The sequence below is a fragment of the Mustela nivalis genome (genome assembly GCF_964662115.1).
Source record: "Mustela nivalis genome assembly, chromosome: 8".
NCBI classification, from domain to species: domain Eukaryota; kingdom Metazoa; phylum Chordata; class Mammalia; order Carnivora; family Mustelidae; genus Mustela; species Mustela nivalis.
This window is the reverse complement of record NC_139027.1, coordinates 139143977-139164530: the sequence shown is the minus strand read 5'-3', so window position 1 is coordinate 139164530 and position 20554 is coordinate 139143977. Positions and strand designations below refer to the sequence as shown.

The following is a 20554-nucleotide window of genomic DNA, read 5'->3' as shown; positions in this document are numbered from 1 at the left end:
ATAAAATCTTAAAAAAAAAAAGTTCAATAATTTAAAAAATATTCTTTACTCGCAAAAATAAAAATTGAGTCATGATAGAAATGGCCAGTCCCCACAGTGGACACTGTTAGTGCTAATGAAGACTCCCTACCCCCCTCTCACCCCCCTTGCAGTAGGGGTGGTTGGGAGACGCTGGGTAACGAGCCGTGAACAGAAGTGACATGCGTCACCTCCAGGCAGCACGCAGTGACATTTCTCACAGACCGCACTGTCCTCCACCACCATCACCCCCTGCAAACGGTGTGATCACGTGCCACAGGCCTGTTCGGTCACAGAGGGGGTGGGGACGGCAGGAGGGGCAGGGCCCAAGGATGGCTGTCTGAGGCCGAGAGGAAGCCAGGGCTCCCGGCTGCAGCAGATGCTGTGGAAATGCTGGAATCGAGAATTTCACTTTTGACATGTCAACTTGGAGATGCCTCTTGGACATCCAAATGCAGATGTCAGAACGGCACTTGGAAATACGAGTTTATTTTAAGAAATCGAAAACAGGACTGCCGGCCTGTTTGGTTTCTTGGGTGTAGGGTCTTTAACAGTGATTTAAACATAGAAAAATTACAAAAAATATTTTAAAACCTGTAAACATTTGGGAGACTTCACATTTATAAAACCCAAAGCCTCTTTTGAAGAATGGGCGGATCTGGCCGCACTGGGCTCCAGCTCCCCAAGGCGGTGACCAGCCTGAGCTGAGTGGCAGCAGCCTCTTCCCTTGGGGCCGAGCCCTACCGTCGGCCACCGTCTCTGCCCTTCCCAGGAGGGTTCTGGATCTTGATTTTGCGTGCCAGTGGCCGTGGGTTGCCTCACTCAAGATGCTGTGATGGAGAGGAAGCTTAGCTATCTCTCCATACATTATCTCTACTGACACTGGGGAAACAAAATAGTGCAGGAGAGTTATGTTTTGAGAAAATTTGGAAGACATATGCTTTTTCTTACACTTGGTACCTTCTCTCGTGTGTTGGAGGGTCACCCTTGCTGTGTCAGCCAGCAGGTGAATTTCAGCTGCCACCTGGTGAGCAGCCTGCACACCCAAGTTCAGGGTGGGTCCCTGCGCCGTCTTGGTAGCTCCCTCGGCTTTTGTTGGTGCAAGTGTATGACTTCACTCCTGTGTTTCAGTGTAATTATTTTTATAAAGAGGAGCAGGAAATGGGGATCGCTGAAACCAGGGATGGGAAGGGAAGGTCTCCCACATTAATGCCATTGCAAGCAGCATGGGTTCTCCAGAGCAATATCTCCAGTAATTATAGATTCATTTGTTATAAGAAATTGGCTCACTCAACTGTGGAGGCTAAGAAGTCCCACGATCTGCCATCGGCAGGCTGGGGACTCAGGGAAGCTGGTGATGTAACTCCAGTCCGAGTCTGGGTGCCAGGGAGAGCCCAGGGAGCTGCTGGTGTAAATGCGGGTCCAGGGGCAGGAAGACACCGAGAGGAGATGTTCTCGCTCAAGCAGGCAGACAGGAAGAGGACACGACCAATTTCTCCTTCCTTTCCATTCCTGCCCTCCCTGGATTGGGTGAGCCCGCGTCTCCATCAGGGAGGGCAAGGTACTCTCTTGGGTCCACTGGTTCAAACACCCACACAACCCCCCAGAAACAATGTTTCATCCGGGCACCTCTGCGGCCTGGTGGACTGGATGCGTGAAAGCCGCCATCCCGGGAGCTGTTACGCCACACGGCATAGCCCTGGGCCAAGCGGGGGCTCACAGGAGGGAAGCTGGGTGGTTTTCTGTCTTCTGTCTGGTCTTGAAAACAACAGCAACAGGACTCACGTTTGGAGCTCTGGCGCTGTGTAGTACAGCCCAAGGCAGAGGGTGAGCAGGAACTGGGTGAAAATGTTTTCACTTTTTGAGAAGAGAACCTTCCTAACGCCATGTCAAGTGACAGGTAGGATTTTGTTATTTTATTTTTAAATTTATTTTATTTTATTATTATTTTTAAATATTTTATTTATTTACTTGACAGAGAGAGAGAGAGAGCACAAGCAGGTGGAGTGGCAGGTAGAGGGAGAGGGAGAAGCAGACTCCTGACAAGCAGGGACCCAGATGCTGGGGGTGGCGGTGGGGGAGGTTCGATCCCAGGACCCTGGGTAGACGCTTCACCAACTGAGCCACCCAGGCACCCCTGATCGCTAGGATTTTAAACACTAAACTTTCACGCATGTTTTTCGGAAAGCATTGCCTTTGAACAACAGGTGACTATTTTATTATAAAGCTACACTGTAAAGACTATATTGAACCGTGAATATCTCAAGGGCTGAGTGGCTCTGACTTGGTCCCTAGCAGTACCTTCCTTCTTTCAACAAGTATTAAGCACCTACTGTGTGCCCCATTGTTCTCGAGCCTGTGTATAACGGGAGAAAAGCCAGACGTGATTCCTGGCCGACCAGGAATAGGGAACCATTAGGGGAGTCAGATAGGAGCCGGAGCGTTGCTTGGAGCCGTGGGGAGTTGTGTCGTGATGGGCTGGCAGGACGGAGTGGGGAGTGTTGCCCCGACGGCATCGAGGACCGAGTGGAGTGAAGGCTGCTCTCCGGCAGGGCCTCCTGCTGAATGCTGAGTGTGGTCTGAGGTTCAACGGGCCCAAGGGGAAGGAAGTCTTGTCAGCTCTGGGATTCCTTCGAGTTTACGCATAGGCTACAAATCTAGCACGTTGTGATGCCTGGATGCTGGCGGGAGACTCGAGTCTCCGGGGTCAGAGATGAAGCATTTCAGTGCAGGAACCTCAGCGGATGGTCCGGTCCCCTAGGGCTAGTGTGGTGGGTGCCTGTCCCGACTGGGACACACGGGGCTCGGGAGCCAGGGCAGGACCTGTCCTGCTTCCCTCTCCTGCAGGCGGGACCGGACAAAGGGCCAGGCAAACAGCACGCGGGGACGGGGGTTCCGGGCGCACCCAGTATTTTAGCTTTTAGCTTTTTACTGCTGCTGTAATAAATCATCATGCATTTAGGGGTTTAAAGCAGCACCCATTTATCCCTTCCTAGCTCTGGTCAGAAATCCAGACGGGCACTGCTGTTTCTCTGCAGGGTCTCACGAGGCCAAAATCACGGTGTCAGCCCGTGATTATAGCGTGATTATAGAGAGAAGAGTCGGAACTCTTCTCTCGAGTCCTGGGGAACTGTCCTCTTCTAAGCTAATTCAGAGTTTTGGCAGAATACTGTACCATGTGACTAGGAGACTGGGGTCCCCATTGTCTTGCTGGGTTTTGGCCAGGAGGTGTTTGCAGCTTCTAGAACGGTTGCCTTCCTGCTCACGTGGCCGCTCTCTGAAAGCACCGATAATGTGTTAAACCTTCCTCGTGCTTCACATCCCGCGACTTCCCCTTCTGCCTCCAGTGGAGAGCTCTCTCCACTTTCAAGGGCTCCAGTGATTATGCTGGGCCCCTAGAGCAGTCTAGATAATCCTCCTATCTCACGGTCAAAGGTGGGCCATGAAACAGGCCCCCCTGTCTCCTCCGAGTTCCTGCCAGGTTCTAGGGAGAAGCGTCTGGAATCCTGGGGGCAGGGAGGGGAGTGTTCGAATCCTCCCACTCGTGTGCTCTGGGTGGAGGGAACAGCTGCGTCCGGCACGTGGTTAGCTCTCAGTGAGCTCACGGAACGTTCCTAACGTGGTTTTGTGGCATCTCTGGGGTCAGGCAGAGTGGGGCTTGCCATCTGGCCCCACGGCTGCGTGACCGCGGGCTAGTCACTTCACCTGCTGGAGCTCCCAGTTCTCTACCCGTGCAAGGGGCTCAGGTCAGGGCTGAGTGTGCAGAGCTGCTCACGAGAGGCCGTGGCCTCAGCACAGGCTCAGCTCAGCCGGCCCTGCCAGCCAGGCCGGCAGACAGGACCGACAGCACCCCAGGTTCCGTCTGACGCAGAGGCTGGTCGCGGCGCACGCACCATGAGGCGAGAAACGTGTTTATTACTGACATCATGAGGGTTCCCGGAGAGAGCAGGGCGGCTCCCTGGGCCAGTCGTGACGTGGCTCGAGAGTGCTGGTGGAGGAGACTTTTGGGGTCGAGGTGGTGACCAAGGCTGGGGCAGGGCGGAGGGTCCCCGCACGGTTTGAATGGAGCAAACAGCCTTTTCCTCCCAGCATGCCCAGAGGTGGGCAGAGGAGCGAGCTTCAGCAATGGGATCAGATCATCACACTGACTCTTCGCAGACCCCAGTGAATGCAGTTAACCTCAGCTTTGTTTTACCCCCACGCGGCGGCTGCCCGGCCTCCCCTTCCCTGTGAGAGGCAGCCGCCGGCTTGGCCCTGGCTGTGCAGCCCATCTCCGGGGGCCTCGGCACCCCAGCCTCCGGCTCCGGGGCTGGCTCCCCTCCACCGCTCTGTGCTCATCACGTGGCACGAGCGGGTTTTCCTTTGCCCGGTGTTCCCCGATCAACGTTCCTGTGTGTCCTCGCGGGAACGTTACAGTCAGACATCGAGAGGCAAGATTTATTTCCTAATTAAACGAGAGTGTCCCGCACAGCAAATCAATCAATCATGCCCACGCACCAGCACAAGACAACAGTTGATTACTCCCGTGCCTGATTTCTCGGGGGAACCAGCGGCTGTCTCCGGGTGCCCAGGATTCCAAGGCTGCGGCTTATCCAGGAGTTACCATGGAATAACCAGAATCATTACCCACCCATGCAGAACACAGCTTATTAACCATACGGTCGTCTCCTCAAACTAAAGCCCGGTCAGGTCTCCTGCAGGCAATGCAATTACACGTAGCAAGTGTAAAAGCCACATTGATTCTGGGGCTCTCTTTTAAAGTTGGAATGAATGGCCCAGAAAGATATTAAAATGTATTTTTTCATGGGGGTGTTGGGGGAACTTCGTTTATTTGAGGATTTTGGAAGGAGCACCCGGATTCCCCTGGAGCCCTAGCAACAACCAGCTCTTACATGTGGTACATGGTGAATGAACGTGGGGCTCCGAATTCTAACACCCGAGGACAGCTGAACTCTGTGGAGGTAGGACCGGTGTAGTTCACAACGATGACAGCAATGTCTTGGCCCCAGCCACCCTTGGCTGCATACCTTGGCCAGTTGGAGACATCTTAACAGACGCCTTCTCGCCAGCATCGCATTTTATCGTTGGCCCATTTCTAAAGAATCTATCCCTTGGCTTCGAGGGATGGAGCTGCTGTCTCCTGCAGGAACACAGCATTGTGCCAGACCCTTCCTATCCTACTCCGTGCTGATGCTCACAGCACCCCACGGGAGGGAGTTGTGTGCGCTCATTTCCCAGCCGAAGAAGCGGGGTTTTGGGAGACTGACCACTTGCCCAAAGCCACATGGTCTGAAAGGGGAGGGTCTGGATTTGAACCCCGCTCTTCACCCAGTCCACGGCCCCGTGTCCTCACCTTTCTGCTGACCCAAGAGACGATATAGCTAGCCCTTGTGGACTGCTAAGGACAGTCTTCAAACAGCAACTTGAGGTTAGAGGGATTGTGAATTATTTTCCTGGCTTTGCCCCCCTGACTTAAAATGACAGGTGTCATTTGGAATTCTGAGCCAGCTCCTGTGATTTTAAGGAAGGGCTTCCTGAGGGAGATTCTCTACAGAAGGGCTCTGCTCCCCGTGGGGAAGTCCGTGTGGTTCAGGGGAATGTTCCGGAATTCTGGAGTTCTTCAGAGTCTGTGGGGATTCCTTGGGCTCTCCTGAACATAATGGGAATTGGTGGTGGTGGGGGTGCTGTTATTTAGAAATAGCCTGTATTTGTTATCTATTACTGTGAGACAGTTACACAAATTTGGTGGCTTAAAATATCATTTGTGCTGTCAGAGCTTCTGTGTGTCAGGAATCCGGGTGCAGCTCAGTCGGGTCATCTGGGTCACGGTGTCGCCATCTGAAGGCTTCGTGGGAAGGATCAGTGATGCTGGCGGGGTTTCGTCTCCTGGGGTCGTTGGCGGAGAGCCTTGCTTGGGTGCTCACGAGCTGCTGGACGGTAGTCTCCCTCAGCCGTGTGTCATGTGGGCACCTCTAGGGAACATGACCCCACAGGGCCGTGGCCCCTGTGTTGTCCGAGAAGGAGGTGGGTGTGGGGAGCGGTGCGGGGGAGAAAGTTGGGGGATTGGGGAGATGGAAGTCACAGCCCTTCTGGCCTAACCTGGGGAGTGCGGACAGCCTTTTAAGTCCAAACTCTCTTATCCAACCCGAACTCCAAAACACTCCCCCAACAAGAAACGTTAGTGGCCGTTTGATAGCAAAGCTGATTTGCTGGCAAAAAACCCTAACTGAGAAAGAGCTCCTTAGGGTCTTGATTCCACGTGAATATCCTTTTTTTAAATTTAAATTTTTCTTTATTTATGTACTTTAGAGATAGAGCATGGGGAGGAGCGGAGGGAGAGGGACAAGCCGACTCCCTCGATGAGCGTGGAGCCCGACGCGGGGCTCCATCCGAGGACCCCGAGAGCATGACCAGAGCCGAAAACCAAGAGTTGGACGCTCAACCGCCTGAGTCACACGGGAGCCCTTCCATGTGAATATTCTTAAGCGTGGCTACAAAATATTAATAGATTTAATTTACTGTGGCTGCCCCAGGCCTTGCCAGGGAGTATATGTGCTATCTGAAATCCATGAAGTCCTAAATTCTTGAACAGGTGTGGTCCCAGGCTTTGGATGCTGGATGCCTTGTGCCCACTGGGACCCTGATGCTCAGGGTACTTGAACGTGCAGCGAGAGGAGCCGTGCTTTCTTGTAGTCCTGTTTCATTCGATCATGCAATTCTCTTGAAACTCAAACGCTGGAGTTTCCAATTTGTCTTGGACGGAGAGACGCTTGTGACAGAACCCATTCGGAGGCCCCAACCCAATTATGCTTTGCATTGTTGCAGACGCGCTCAGTTAGACCGGGGCCCATCTGGACGTTCATGGCTGATGGATTCCAGCGTTGTGGACACAAGTTCACCAGCCTCGCCTCGACCTTGGAAATGTTGTGGTATTTTACAGTGTGTGGTGACATTTATGAACCCATTTGGGCGCCCACAAAGAGGTTGATTTCCATAGATTAAATGTCAAGTTTGAAACCGTCCAGGGTAATTGAATCGCGGAGTGTCGTCCACTTAGGTTCTCAGCTGGGGCTGTTGACTGGACGTCTGGGCTATGCGATGAGCCCCAGGGGCAGCCCCGGCAGCTTCGGGCAGACAGAGGCCAGGGGGGCGCGGTGGGTGTGAGGAGGGTCGGGGCAGTGGAATCTGATGTCCACTGAAATGTGGCCTCCTTTTCACTTTTAAAATAAAACACACGTGTGGTTACTTGGTAGATAAATTATTAGAGGCAGAGAAAAACCCACCAACTGAGGTTTTCAAGCCGTTGGTTAGTTCATAAAACCTGCATATTGACACGTGAAAAGGGTGAAGAAGAATTTGTACTTGGACACAAGTTAAGTACGGGTCATTTAAGGGGATTGAACGCGTGTCCACAAACCTGCAGTAAAGCTACATTTAAATTAAGGAGTAGCAAAAAGCACCAAAGAGTTTCCTAGAGGTGTCAATGTCTTTGTGTTCTCATTGTCCAAAGGGTATGTGCGCCTTCAGACTTGGAGTCTCTTCTACTCTTTTATTTATTTATTTATTTTATTTTATTTTATTTATTTGACAGACAGAGATCACAAGTAGGCAGAGAGGCAGGCAGAGAGAGAGGGAAGAAGCAGGCTCCCTGCTGAGCAGAGAGCCCGATGCAGAGCTTGATCCAGGACCCTGGAATCATGACCTGAGCCGAAGGCAGAGGCTTTAACCCACTGAGCCACCCAGGCGCCCTCTTCCACTCTTTTAAAAGAATTTTTTAGAACTTATCGCCCCCGTGCTGTACCTGCCATCCCTGTAATGTATTTATTTTATAACGGGAAGTTTATATGCTTTGACACCCTTCACCCCTTCTTTCCCTGACCGCCACCAATCTGTTCTCGGTTTCAGCGAGTGTGGTTCCTTTGGAGTCCAGAGAAGGGAGATGCTAGTGTTTGTCTTTCTCTGTCTGCCTCCATCACTTAGCGTGATGCCCTCAAGGTCCATCCACGCTGTCGCGAGTGGCATATACGAACACACCTCACATCTTCTTTATCTGTTCATCTCTTGACGGCCACTTAGCATATTTCCGTATCTTGGCTCTCATAATTAATGCTACAATTGGCATGGGGGCGCAGATAGCTCTTCGAGATGGAGATTTTGTTTCCTTGGTCTATAGAGCCAGACGCAGGCTTGCTGGGTCATATGGCAGTTCTGTTTTGAAATTTTTGAGGCACCTCCACACTGTTTTCCACGGCGGCTGGATCAGTGTGCGTTCCCAGCCACCGTGCATGAGGGCGGATCTCTCAGATGTTTCTTCTCTCAAGAAACTGGAGTTGAGCAGACGTGGCATGACGCCGGAAGTACTCATCGCCTCCAACAGTACCCAGCGGACGTGAGAGGCACGACAGCCTCAAAAACCTTCACAGCCGTGGCTCGTGGTCTTTCTGGAGGCTTGTCCTCGTGGTGGGGTGGCCTGCTCAGCCCTTCCCAGGGCATCTGTGTCGACAGCATCCCCTGAAGTCAGGCTGCCGGTCCACATAGACCGGTCAGTTAAAATCAGAATTAAAATCACACCGGCAAGTTTCAGAGGAGTCGAGCCAGGCGTGTTGAATCCCTGTCCCGGCTTGGTCAGGATGCCTGCAGGAGTCCAGACAGGTCAAGGGAGCCCGTCTTTTTTGCTGCCAAACCGTTACGGGCGCGCACGCGATGGAAGATGGCTCTCAGATTTGTTTTATGAGGAGGAATTAGAATTAGAACGAAGAGCAGCACCTGCCCCCGGCAGCCCATCTCAGCCCGCAGGTATCTGCTGCCCCACGCCTGGCGGTTAGGCAGAGCTGCGATCCTGGTGGGCTCGGATGATCAGTGCCGCACCGTCACCCTGCCCGGCTGCTCCACTCAGCCAGTGGTGGCATCTGATCCCAATAACCCCCCCCCCCCGGGTTTCTTCAAGAGCAGAGACCTCGCTTGCAGGGATCACTAAGATGCCAAAACATTAGGTCTGCAAAGGGACGGGCTTGGCCACGCATCGTGTGTTTAGTCTACACCAGGGTGATTGGAAACATCTTGGGAGTTGCACGGGCCACGTGATCTGTTCTCACGGAGACAGGCCTGGGTCAAGACAAGTGAGAGACACGGGCTCGGAGGAGGGTGTTTTCTGGGGAGGAGAGGGGGTGGCACCCTGTGCCCCGAACTGTTCTCATCTCCTGGCCTGCACCCTGAAGGACCCCTCCCCCACCCCCGGGGGGCCCTAGAGGAACAGAAGAGGCTGAAGGTCCACAGTCACGGTCAGCAGGACTGTGCCCCCTCTGACACCTGCAGGATAGAGCCCTTCCAGTTGTCTCTCCCTGGCTTCCCATGGTTTGCCGGCAACCCTTGGCCTTCCTTGGTTTGTTGACATGTTGCTCCGGTTTCTGCCCCGTTACCCTGCGGCCTCCTCCCCTGCCTGTCTGTCTTTCACACGTCCTTCTCCTCCTGCTACGAGGACACCCACCCTACCGGATTAAGGGCCTTCCCTCCTCCAGGATGACTGCTCTCCGTTCAACTATTTACATCTGCAACGGTGCTATTTTCTATTACGGGTCACATTCACAGGTTCAAGAGGTTAGGATTTTGACATCTTTTTAAGGGGGCATAGGGGGCACAGCTGCACCTGTAACAGCTTGCGTCTCTTTTTCTCAACCCTTAAAGAGCTCTGACATTTCTCCTTCAAATGTGTGGTCTGGGGTGGCAGGTGGGATGTGAGCCATGGTGACTGTGGGACTTCTGGGGGGCTCTGGGGGCCCCCGTGGCAGGGGCTTGGTGTGGGCGCCCCGCTCCAAGGGGATAACAAGGCTTCCTAAAGGGGCTGCTTCTCTTGCCTTCTGGCTTTCCCAGGGGGCACCCTGGGTTGGGGGAGGGCCCTGGGGGGACAGAGAGCCAACTAGGTGGCTGGGGGTAAGTCTTGCTGTGGTGGCTCTGTTCTTAGTACCCGAGGAGCTGGCTTGGAAGGGGTCTGCAGCCAGCACCGTGGAGCAAGAAGGCTGCTCACTGTGATCACATTCCGGAGATTTACAGAGAACAACGTCTCTGAACACGAGAGGCTCTTCGGCCCGGGGCTTCTAGGACTTAGAGGCTCTGAGCCCCCCTAAGAGGGGATAGCCCAGATTCACCAGGACTTCTGTCCCCCTGCTATCTGGTGCCCTCAATGTCACGGAATCCATCTAGAAGCCTGCTAGAGAGGCCAGTGCTCGAGGTCGGGGGAAGGTTCTAGATGAGGGATTCTTGGGTTGGTAAAGCACGTCCGTCCACACCGGGATAGGAAGGTCAACAGGAGAAGTCTGGGTGGATGGGTTGTGTGGGCGGACTGCACCCCACAGAAGTGCCCCCGGGCCTAGTCAAGTACAGAGGGAGGAACCCACCCTGTGCCCACTCCAGCTCTGACGAAGACATCAAGCTCTGCTACTCAGAAACCTACACAAACCAGCTTCCAGAAACTTCTACCAAACGCTCTCCTTTCTTGCTCCTTGGGGTCTGGAGGGGAGGGGCCTGTAGCCATGCGGGCTTTTCCTCCTGGCCCTCTCACCATGTGTCCGTCCCTCATTTGTAGCACCTGGATCAAAGCCTCAAAGTTAATGTTAAATGTCTGTGGCGGAAGGAAGACGGCCTGGCTGGCCAGCTCGGCGGCCATCTGTGCTGTGACAATGTGGCCAGGACAGGTGAGGGGGCGTGGGTAGGTTTTAACGGAGCCTGGGAGACCCAACCTTTCCAGGAAATCTATACTTAGTGGCAAACCTTGGGCTCATTTCTGCCTTTAAAGCTGTTGGCTTCCTGCAAATATCCGGGGAAGGAGGATCGAGGCATCAACCGAACACTCTGTTTCTCCTGAAAAGCAGGTCCAGGACCACCTGGGTGCAGAGACCCCATCAACAATCTTGTTACAAACAGGGGGTGAGAGGTATGGGATCAAAAGCAGTAAAAGACCTAGACAAAATTTTGTTTTTAAAATTAAATCACGTTGTTCTTTTGAAAAACCATACTTCGAATTCCCAAAGCATATAAAAAAAAAATCAGAGCATTTATTTTGCCTTATTCGTTATATAAGCCAAGAATCAGTGCGTGACGAGAATGTTCTGGAAGGGAGGGTTGAAGAGTTATTTCCTGTTCTTTGCAACATCCGCTGAGCAAGTGAGGAGGGGAACTCCATCTGCAGAGGGACCCCAGGGGTCGCCCCTCTTCTTGGGTGTGGACACTGGGTGCCTGGTGGTCGACCCACTCTTGCCCGGGGCCCGCTGACCGTCTGGACTCAGTGGATGCCTTGTTTGGGCCAGCCTAGCTCTCTGGCATACGCCCCCTTGCAGCTTCTGATCTCATAATCATGCTCTAGACACTTGTTCAGGCCCGGCACCCCGGATCTCCAGCCGATGAAGCCCTGGGTCGTCTTCGGGACTGGGGGGGACGGAAGGACCTGGAACGGAAAGGCAGGGGTTGAGCCACCCGGGGCCACAGTGGCATGAGGGTTGTCCACGAGGCCTCAGGATTGGCGTGGGAGGCCTGAGGGGGAAAAGACAGGAAAGAAAATATCTCGGAGGAAGGGGCGCCCCAGGCAAGCACACTCCGATGAGCTGGATCCCGAGACTCCCTTCTCCCCGCAAAAGTCACGGACGCCCCATGTGTTTCTTTATCTGGTCACGCTCAACACATCCATTCACGACCTCCAGTGAAATAATTTTCATTTGACAGAAGAGTAGAAAGGGGGAAAAAAGGGAGGTGTAGAAATATCGCACACTACAGTTCACACTGCCCTCTATAAAACCCAGAGCAATGTCGTCTGATGGGATCCTGACGCTTCGGACTCGGCCGGTTTGGCTCAGAAGGCTTCATGGTACACGGACGTGCACACCCACGCGCGCCCCAAACTGTAGGGACCACGGAATGAAAAGCAATGGGATTTAATTAAAACCCAAAGGGAAACGAGGTTCTGCCTGAGATGAAAGAAACACAGTTGCATTTGTCAATTCCTTGGACAGACTTGAAATACTTGGAAAATGAGGGCAAATGTTCAGGCTGCTTCTCCCCTTCCGTTCGGAACGATGTTCTCCGTTCTGCTCTCACAGGGCAATCTGAATGAAGACCCCGGGGGGGATATTTGTTCGAACAGGAGAACCGAGACGGAGCGGTTTCGGATGTCTGGGATGATGAGTGCAACCTCAGCACAAGGGGTCTGTGCGCGAGGCAGCGGCGGTGGGGGGCGTCCTGGCCACTGGCACACAAAGCTCCCAAACATATGTTCTTGATGAACCGCTAACATTAATCTCCCGAGAGGCCACATTCAGGGAAGGTCACCAACAAATGCGGGAGGGGCTGGCGCTTCCCTGCCTGTCCAGACGGTTCCTTGGGACACAGACTCCCTTCCAAGTCTGCCTCCAGCCCGTAAGGGAGATGCGGGGGGAAAACCGCCCTGGGATGCCCGCTTTCATGCACTGGGTTAGCAGAGATGAAAACACGCTGTTGACCAGGGCCTTGTGGGAGACCAGGCTGGTTCGTTGTCGGTGAAGGGCGACTAGAGCAATTATCTACCAAAAATGAAAATGCAAACATCCTTTGACCTGCAATGGAACTCCCAGCACTGATGCTAAGACAGCCTCGTCGTATCTGAGTCTAAGACACGGGGCAGGTCAGTGTGTTCTGAGACGGGACGTGTTGAACAGAAACTGCTAAGAGAAAAAAGGTGCAGAAAATACACAAAATATGGTATAATTAGTGCAGCAAGGGAAAGAAGGCGAAAAAGCCACACAACACGCTGGCCTGTGCCTATCCGGTCTCTGGAAGGGGGCGTGGGAAACCCAGAGTCTGGGGGCGGGGCTTTTCAGAACATGCCTTTTGGGGTAGAGAACACCTGTTGAGACAGATGGATTTTAAAGGCTCTAGCCACCCAAAGAAGGGATGGGAGGAGGAAGAAGGGGACCGTTTCTTCAGCAAGGAAGGATATTCAGTACCTGGACCAAGGTCCTTGTCCCCGAGGCCCTCTGCTTCAGTTTTCCTGGGACAAAGGGGGTTTGGCCGTGATTACATCTACTTCTAGGGTTGCGGTGAAGACAAGATGACCACATAAAGTACTTAGTACAGTGAGCAACCACGACCCAGTAACAAGAGCCAGCATTTTTGTGGGCGTTAGACAGAGGCATCGTGAGACATCCAGAAGGAGCTCCCTAAGATGCTAACCACGGTCAGGCATATATTATTTTAATTTATTATTTTGCTGTTTTTCTAAAATATCAGCAAATCTGTACTGCTGGATAGTCGAGGGGAAGACATTCTCAGCATATCTCAGTGGAGCATAGTCGTTCATTCAGCCATCAGACGTGCACCTGCCGGGCACTCTCCACCGGGCAATCACCGGGCACTCACCGCCGAGCACTGTCCGCTGAGCACTCTCCACCGAGCACGGTCTCCAGCAAGCACTCTTCCGCCGAGCACTTACCGCCGAGCACTCTCCGCCGAGAACTCACTGCCGAGCACTCTCCACCGAGCACTCTCTGCCGAGCTCTCTCCACCGAGCATGGTCTCCACCAAGCACTCTCCACTGAGCACTCACCGCTGAGCACTCTCCACCAAACACTCCACCAAGCACTCTCCACTGAGCACTCAGCACTAAGCACTCTCCACAGAGCACTCACGTTTGCCAGTCGCTCTGTCAGACCCCGAATGCATCAAGAAAAGAAAATTTGCAGAGCCTACCTCCTCCCAACCCTGGCCACCTTTGGTGTGAGTTTTCATCCCTTCTTCCCATCAAGACACAGAACTGCTTTGTCTGTAGCCTGTCAGAGGGCAAAATCCAGGACCAAAATCACAGGCCCATGGAGGCAGGCCTGGGGATGTACCCAGCTCAGCAATTTCTAGACGCATCTGACCCATGTCCATGTCTGACTGGTCAAAGGTGGGAAGACCATCAAGTCTTCTCCCCTGTGGGATTGCCAGTCGCTCACTTGGCAATCACAGGGATCTTTCAGAAAGGCAGTCCTCACCATGTCGCAGCACTGATTTCCCATTGCAGACTAGGCTCAACTTCTTCCTCTGGCCCCAAGGTCCAGTGGGATTTGGCCCTGCCCGTGTCTCCATCCACCTCCCTTCCCTTCCCACTCTGACCCACCCCCGGCTCACTGAGCTCCAGCCTCATGGCATCCCTTGCTGCCCCTGAAATATACCAAGCTTTGTTCTGCCTCAGGGTCTTTGTATGTGCTCTTCTCTTTGGCTGGAAAGCCTTTCCAGGGCTGGATCCTGATCATCCTTCAGTCCTCCGCTCCGTGGGCACCAGCCCTTCTTCCCCTGTTGCTCTCCAAAACCTCACCTGTCTCTCACCTCCATGGCATCTAACATAGCGAATGACAATATTGTTGTTGGGGGCGGTCCTGGGTGGCTCAGTCGGTGAAGCATCTGCCTTCAGTTCAGGATCCTGATCCTGGGGTCCTGGGATTGAACCCCATGTCTGGCCCCTGCTCAGCGGGGCGTCTGCTTCTCCCTCTCCTCCTGCCTCCCCCACTCATGCTCTCTCTCTTGTGCACGTGCATGTGCTCTCTCTGAAATAAATAAATGAGATCTTAAAAGAAAACCCCAATTTTGATGCATTTCGTGTTTCATGGTGGCCTCTCCTCCCACCTCCCCGCCCCCAACCCAGACTTGTGGGCTGGAGTCTCGTCTTCTTGTTTGCCACTGTTGACCGCACCGAGTCCCTGGCACCTGCTAACAGCCAGCCGTCCCTAGCGCTCCTAAAAGTGCCAGAGACGGTTCCAGATCCTTCATAGGCATTATCCCACATGACACCACTTGCTGAAGTAGGTGCTTTTGTGAACCCCCACTGTACACGGGAAAAAGGGACATGGAGCCATTGAGTCACGTGCAAGACCACCGGGAAGGTGAGCCACCAAGTAGGATTTGGGTCCGAAGAGTCTGAGCCCAGAGCCCAGCCCCTGTTAATATCTGCTGAACGACTGGCCCGACCCCGTCATTCTCCTGGCTTCCTTCCGCTTCTGCAGAGCTGAACGCCGGGACTCCTGCCTGTGTTGAGACCTGTAACCCGATGGGCTCCCCGCCGAAGGGCTCGGAAAGGCTGTGGAAACTGGCCTCCCCCCTGCCGGCTGCCACTCTGTTCTTACCTTCGGCGGTTGGCTTTGTGCCCCTGGAGCAAACACCCTTATTTCTTACTTAGGAAAACAAGGATTCAAAATGACTTTGCGAACCTTGATGTATTTCTCCACCGGGGTCACGGGCCGGATGCGGAACCGCTCCGGAAGCTCGATTTTGGGCTTTGGGGTGGGGGGTTCTTCTTCACCCTCGAGCAGCTGCAACATAACCCCAGAGACCGAGGTTAGTGGGAGACCGAGGGCCGCGCCAGACTGAGGTTAGTGGGAGCCTTCTCTGCATCACCCCCCAGAACGCGGCACTTTGCAGGGGACCTAAGCCACGCTGAGAAACGTTCCGTAGCTTGGTGTAACCCCACAGTAAGAAAGGGGCTGAGCGGGGACCGGCTAGTGGGTTCGCTCAGGCTCCCGGTACAGCTACCCACCGCTGTGTCCTCTACCACCTTTGGCAACCTGCTAATTTACGCTCCTGAGTCATAATTGGAGAAAATTTCACAGGTTATGGACTCAAATAAATAATTGCCCACAAGGTTTTAGGGCCAATCTTTAAAATATTAGAGGAGAGCTCCCACCCCCCCTTTTAATTTTTAAAGCAATTTCGAACTCTTTGAAATCCCAATTTAATTACATATAAGGAATATTAATATAGACTCTTTTTATGCATTTTATATTAATAAGGACTCATTTTATGCATAACATTTCAAGTTGTATAACTCTGTAAGTATTAAAAAAAAACCTCATTAAGAATGGCATATTTCAAAGATGGGGGGATGGGGTTGAATTACAAGTGGGGTTATGCTGCCTTGAATCGGGAACGTTTTGAATTATGCAAGTCTTATGTGGTTCTGCGTCCCTCCAGGGAAATGTGCCTTCTGGGTGTCACGTCCTGGAGCTGGTTGGAAAGGTTGGAGTCTGGTGGCCGCCGTCCCACTGAAGCCCATACGGGCATTTGCTATCTGCATGGTGTTTTATACAACGGAGCCACTGTTCTAGACTCAGATTTCATGTAAACGTGGGGATTTCTGGACTCTTGTGAACAATGGGAACCCCGCTGGGCTGATGGGGGCTCCTCCTGCGTGGGGCTGGACCCTACGGCTCCCTATTCATTTCACCTGGTCTTCTTCCTGCTCTAGTTACCCAGCTGGCTTAGGAAAATACCAAGAACATCTTCCCAGTCATCCCTCACACAGCCACCTGGCTTCTACTTCTCATCCCATCTGGACTTCCCCATCGCCCAGGGAGGCAGCTGAGGACTCTCTTCCCTCTTGCCGATGGGGCAGCCCGAGGCCAAGTGGCCCTGGAATCAGACAGACCGGCTTCTCCTTTTGGTGTCTCCCTTTGTTAGTTATAGGACTTCGCAACTCTCTGAGCTCAATTTCCCAATCTACAAAACGAGCATAAAACAGCCCCCTTCTCTGTGCCAGGGTTGCTGTGCAGATTAAATGAGCTGGTTCCGATGAAGTACCTGGAGGACGCCTGGCATGTAGTAGGTGCTCAATAAATTAGGGAAAGGACGGAGCCTGTAGGTTTCAGTTAACGGTCTTCATGTGCAACACTAACTTTATTCTTGGGAAGTCTATGCCTCCTTATCATTTATTCCTTGAAATAATCAATTCAATAACCTCTGGGCTTATCAAATTTATATTTACCTCCTTGAGAGGGGTTGTTAAAAATCCCCAGTTCTGGGCCCAGTTTTGTCGTGCTTCAGTTTCAGACTTCAGGCGGTATTTCCTGAAAAACAAAGTTCCCAACTGCTGGACGGTATTTGAAAAAGGTCAAAGTAGCAAACCCTACAGTCCCCTGGGGAACATTTTACATATTTTTAATGCCCATTGATTGAATGATGACTCTGCACCAGGAAGGGAGTTGGGTACCAGAGGGAGCAAGAGCCCCTTGAGGGAGACAGGTGTCAAAAGAAGGTCCTGGTTGGGGGCACACTGGGGAGAAAAGGGGCCTGGGGGCCGGGTCTGCCTGAGGGGCCATCTAGGGACAAGACTCCTCATTTTGGTGAAGTGAGTGAGGCGGGGTGAGTAAGGTTTCTGGGGTGCAAAATTTAAGGGAGTGCAGCCTCCCAGGGTCCTGCAAGTGCAGAGCGAGCACTTGCATGACCTTGAGAATGAGCCCTCCTTAAATTTGCCCACTAGGGGACCACACTTGCCCTGCCCTAATCCTGGCCCTGCTTTTGCTCCGCATTCGATATTATTTTTATATAATTACCTGCTAGTTGAGAGCTGGTGTGTTGCATTTTGCAAACATCTAATTTAACATTCACTCGTTGATCGTCAAGTTTCTTTTCCCATTTTGGAAATCAGTATCTGCCCCCCATCCCCATCTCCCAGTGTCTCAAAGTTTTGGAGGTCCCTCAACGAGCTTTTTGTCCTAGGCACTGAGAGTCTAAACCAGAGTCTAGTCTAATGGAGATGTAATGTGAGCGCAAACACCAGCCGTGTACATAATTAACAACTTTCTAGCAGCCACAGTTCAAAAAAAAATTCATTTTTACTATTACTTTTTGGGGGTGTGAAATCTTTGAAATCTGGTATGTATTTCACATTTGCAGTTCATTCCAATTTGGACCAGTCACATTTTAAGGACTCAATAGCCACTTTGGACATTGGACCGAAAAATAGTCTGAAGGCTGAACCAACTCTCTTCACAGGGGATGGGCCATCTTATTTGGGTCTTGAAGGATGCATAGGAGTTCATCTGGTGGAGAAGGGAGGAAGGGTCATTTTATACTGACAGAACATACCTGCTATGGTGATTTTGTACATATCCAAGTAGGAGGTACTTGGATAAAGACAAAGATTAAAAAGATTAATAGTTGTATATTTTATGCCAAATGAGACTGGCTTTCCGTTGACAAGTATGACACAAAGTTTCCTATAAAAATAAATTTGAGCGAAACAAAGCCAGTTTAAAGAAAAATATGAAGAGGTTAACACAGGTTTTACAAGGAAATGGTAAAAATCAGATAGATGGCAAATAAGAGAACTCAAGTTTAAGAAGTAAGCAGCTCTGCTTTACTGCTACTAAACTTTACTTACTTGCATCCAAATTAGTAACCTCCCATATTGGTTAACAAAGAAATGGTATATTTAGCAATTCAATAGAATGTCAAATAAAAACATCCATTACAAATGTCTGCCCAATATAAGTCTTTTAGAAAAAGGATTTTTTAAGTTAAAATTTCTTACCAGTTTAAAAAGAAGGAGAATCAAGAGACTGTAAAAGGCTTATTTATCTCTCATTCAAATTGAACAAATATTAAGATTTTTGTTTTCCTTTTTATAAAAAAATTCGGTAAATTTTAAAAATAACATTTTAGTCGGCTCTCAACAAGCAAAGCTTTGCAGATGGTTGTGAAGCCAGATGTAGTTATCTTTCATCTTTAGCTGTGCGCCTGAGAGAAGAGGGAGAAAGCCTTTCTGGTCGCGCTCACGTCCCTAACATCGCCCCGACCACCTCCAGCGCACTGTCCTCTGCGCCCGAAGGTCGACCACCTCCAGGACTCGGAGGGGAAACTGAGGCCACCAGGTATGTGCCCTTGAGGTGGGAACGGCCCAGCCCACCTGGGCATTTACCAGATCTCGTCCTGGGCCACGAGGTTCATGCGCTCGGCCGCAGCGGTGCTGAGAGGTTTCTGCGCCATGGGGGCTGGGGCTCGGGGCGCCAGCAGCATGCACCAGGCCGGGGCTCAGCGTCTCTCGTCGCCAGGGAGACCGGTTGCCCAGCAACGCGGGACGCGGAGGCGGAGGCTGGAGCTGCACCTGGCGCGGGGCGGGGCGCGTCCTTGTGCCTGCTGCCAGCCTCTGCACCCCTGAGCCCCTCGCCCTCCTCCCTGCCCACCTGGCTGGCCCTGGGGGCAGAAGCCCCCCTTCTGCGTGGGAAGCCCTGGGGAAACCTCAACACCTAACATCCCGGTCCCTTTAAAATTTAGGCCTACATGGGAGACACGTATGCACACGGACAAGTGTACGGATCTGAAGGGTACCAAGCTTCATGCATTCTGTCCCAGGAGCACACCCCTGCGACCCCCGCCTAGATAAGGAAATGATCACCGTTCGGTTCCACTCCCGAGGAGGACTCCATCCTGTCACAGACTGTTCGGGGCCCCAGTTTTTGGCCACCACGGTGCTGTTCTGAGTACCCCTGTCCGTGGCTTCAGGAGTACGCATGCACGTCTGTATTCACTCTTTAGAAAAATCCCCTGGTGACACTCAGATAAGACGGCCTGCCCACCGCACAGCCACACTCCCCTTCCTGCCCATCAACACCAACCCCTCAAAATTGGGGTGTTCAGTCGTTTGTTGACTGACTTATTGACCCAAAGGCTTCCACCACTGCATGCTGTCATAGGTCTAGAACTGGAAAATGGGTCTAATGTCAGTGAGCGGACAGACAGCACGGGGAAGGGGGCTAGCGTGAGATCCGCTCGTGCCCAGAGCCTCCTGGGACTGAGCGACCAGAGGCGGCTTGCTTCTGCCGACCTGTGGGTTCTCTCACTGAGAATTACCGGGGCCACTAGGAGAGGGCACAGATGTTCGTGATTCTCCCTGGCACGTCTCACGACCGACCTCTCCCTGACCTCCTTGCTCCCTCGTCAACAGATTTATGCCTTTATGGGGCTGTTTGGACAGTATATTTTCGTATAACAATGCTCCCCACACTCAAGGCATGTGATGCTTTTCTTGGTTGTTGGGGGTGCTAGGTAGAGGCCCCAAACTGGGGTGATCCTTTTTGCCCACTCAGCCAAAATAGGGGACAGGGAGGGCCTGGGATGCCTCAGGATGCGTTGATTCATGAATGCGGAACACGCTATTCATGTGTTGTTTTAGCAGGATGCGTTGATTCATGAATGTGGAACACGCTATGCCCATGGCCAAAGTAAGCTGGCGGGCTGGCCGGTTTGGCACAAGGTGGACACGTGCCCAGGTGGGCCTGGGGTTTTCTTTCTGGCCTTTTCTGTGAGGCTGCCATCCTTCCAACAGGGGGTCAGTGACCTGGAAAGAGATGTGAATAGCGGGCAGCCAGGGACAGGAGGGTTCCTCATGCAGGACCGTCAAAGTCTGCTTCCCTCCGTGGGAAGCTTCCAAGATGATTCTGTTAAAATAATTAATTCAGAATAAATTCATTTACCCACTGTCTCTGGGCTGGGCACTGAGAATTCATTTATTCCAAATGTTTGCTGAGTGCCTCTGATGTACCTGGGGATCTCGGAGGGGACGAGACCCTGCTAAGTCATTGTCCCTGCCCTGGGGGAGGGGCCAATGTCTCCGGAGGGAAGACAGACTAGGAAGCACGTGGACAAAGGCACATACACACTCAGGTCAGGGAGAGATGCGCGCCGCCGAGGTTACAGCAGAAAGGAGGCTCAAGGGAAAGGCATGGAGGGATGAGTGGGAGTTGCCAGTCCTGCGAAC

General features: G+C 52.4%; 1 protein-coding gene across 1 annotated transcript; it reads right to left on the bottom strand.

The window, feature by feature from the left end:
• Window positions 1-10984: 10984 nt before the first annotated feature.
• Window positions 10985-18926, bottom strand: CIMIP1 (ciliary microtubule inner protein 1). The gene is made up of 4 exons (XM_082745416.1): window positions 18716-18926; window positions 16781-16862; window positions 15231-15332; window positions 10985-11458 (listed from the first exon to the last, which is right to left on the bottom strand). Exons 1-4 carry the CDS (start codon window positions 18811-18813, stop codon window positions 11297-11299), a joined length of 444 nt encoding a protein of 147 aa, XP_082601542.1. The 5' UTR covers window positions 18814-18926; the 3' UTR covers window positions 10985-11296.
• Window positions 18927-20554: the final 1628 nt, after the last annotated feature.

What these genes read in the sequence shown, in the direction of transcription:
- CIMIP1 (XM_082745416.1), bottom strand. Translation starts at nt 18,813, where the DNA reads ATGCTGCTGGCGCCCCGAGCCCCAGCCCCCATGGCGCAGAAACCTCTC. An exon ending in GTGGCCCAGGACGAGATCTG is followed by an intron (nt 16,863 to 18,715) that starts GTAAATGCCCAG and finishes TTTGTTTTTCAG; the next exon opens with GAAATACCGCCTGAAGTCTG. An exon ending in CGGTGGAGAAATACATCAAG is followed by an intron (nt 11,459 to 15,230) that starts GTTCGCAAAGTC and finishes TTTCCGTTCCAG; the next exon opens with GTCCTTCCGTCCCCCCCAGT.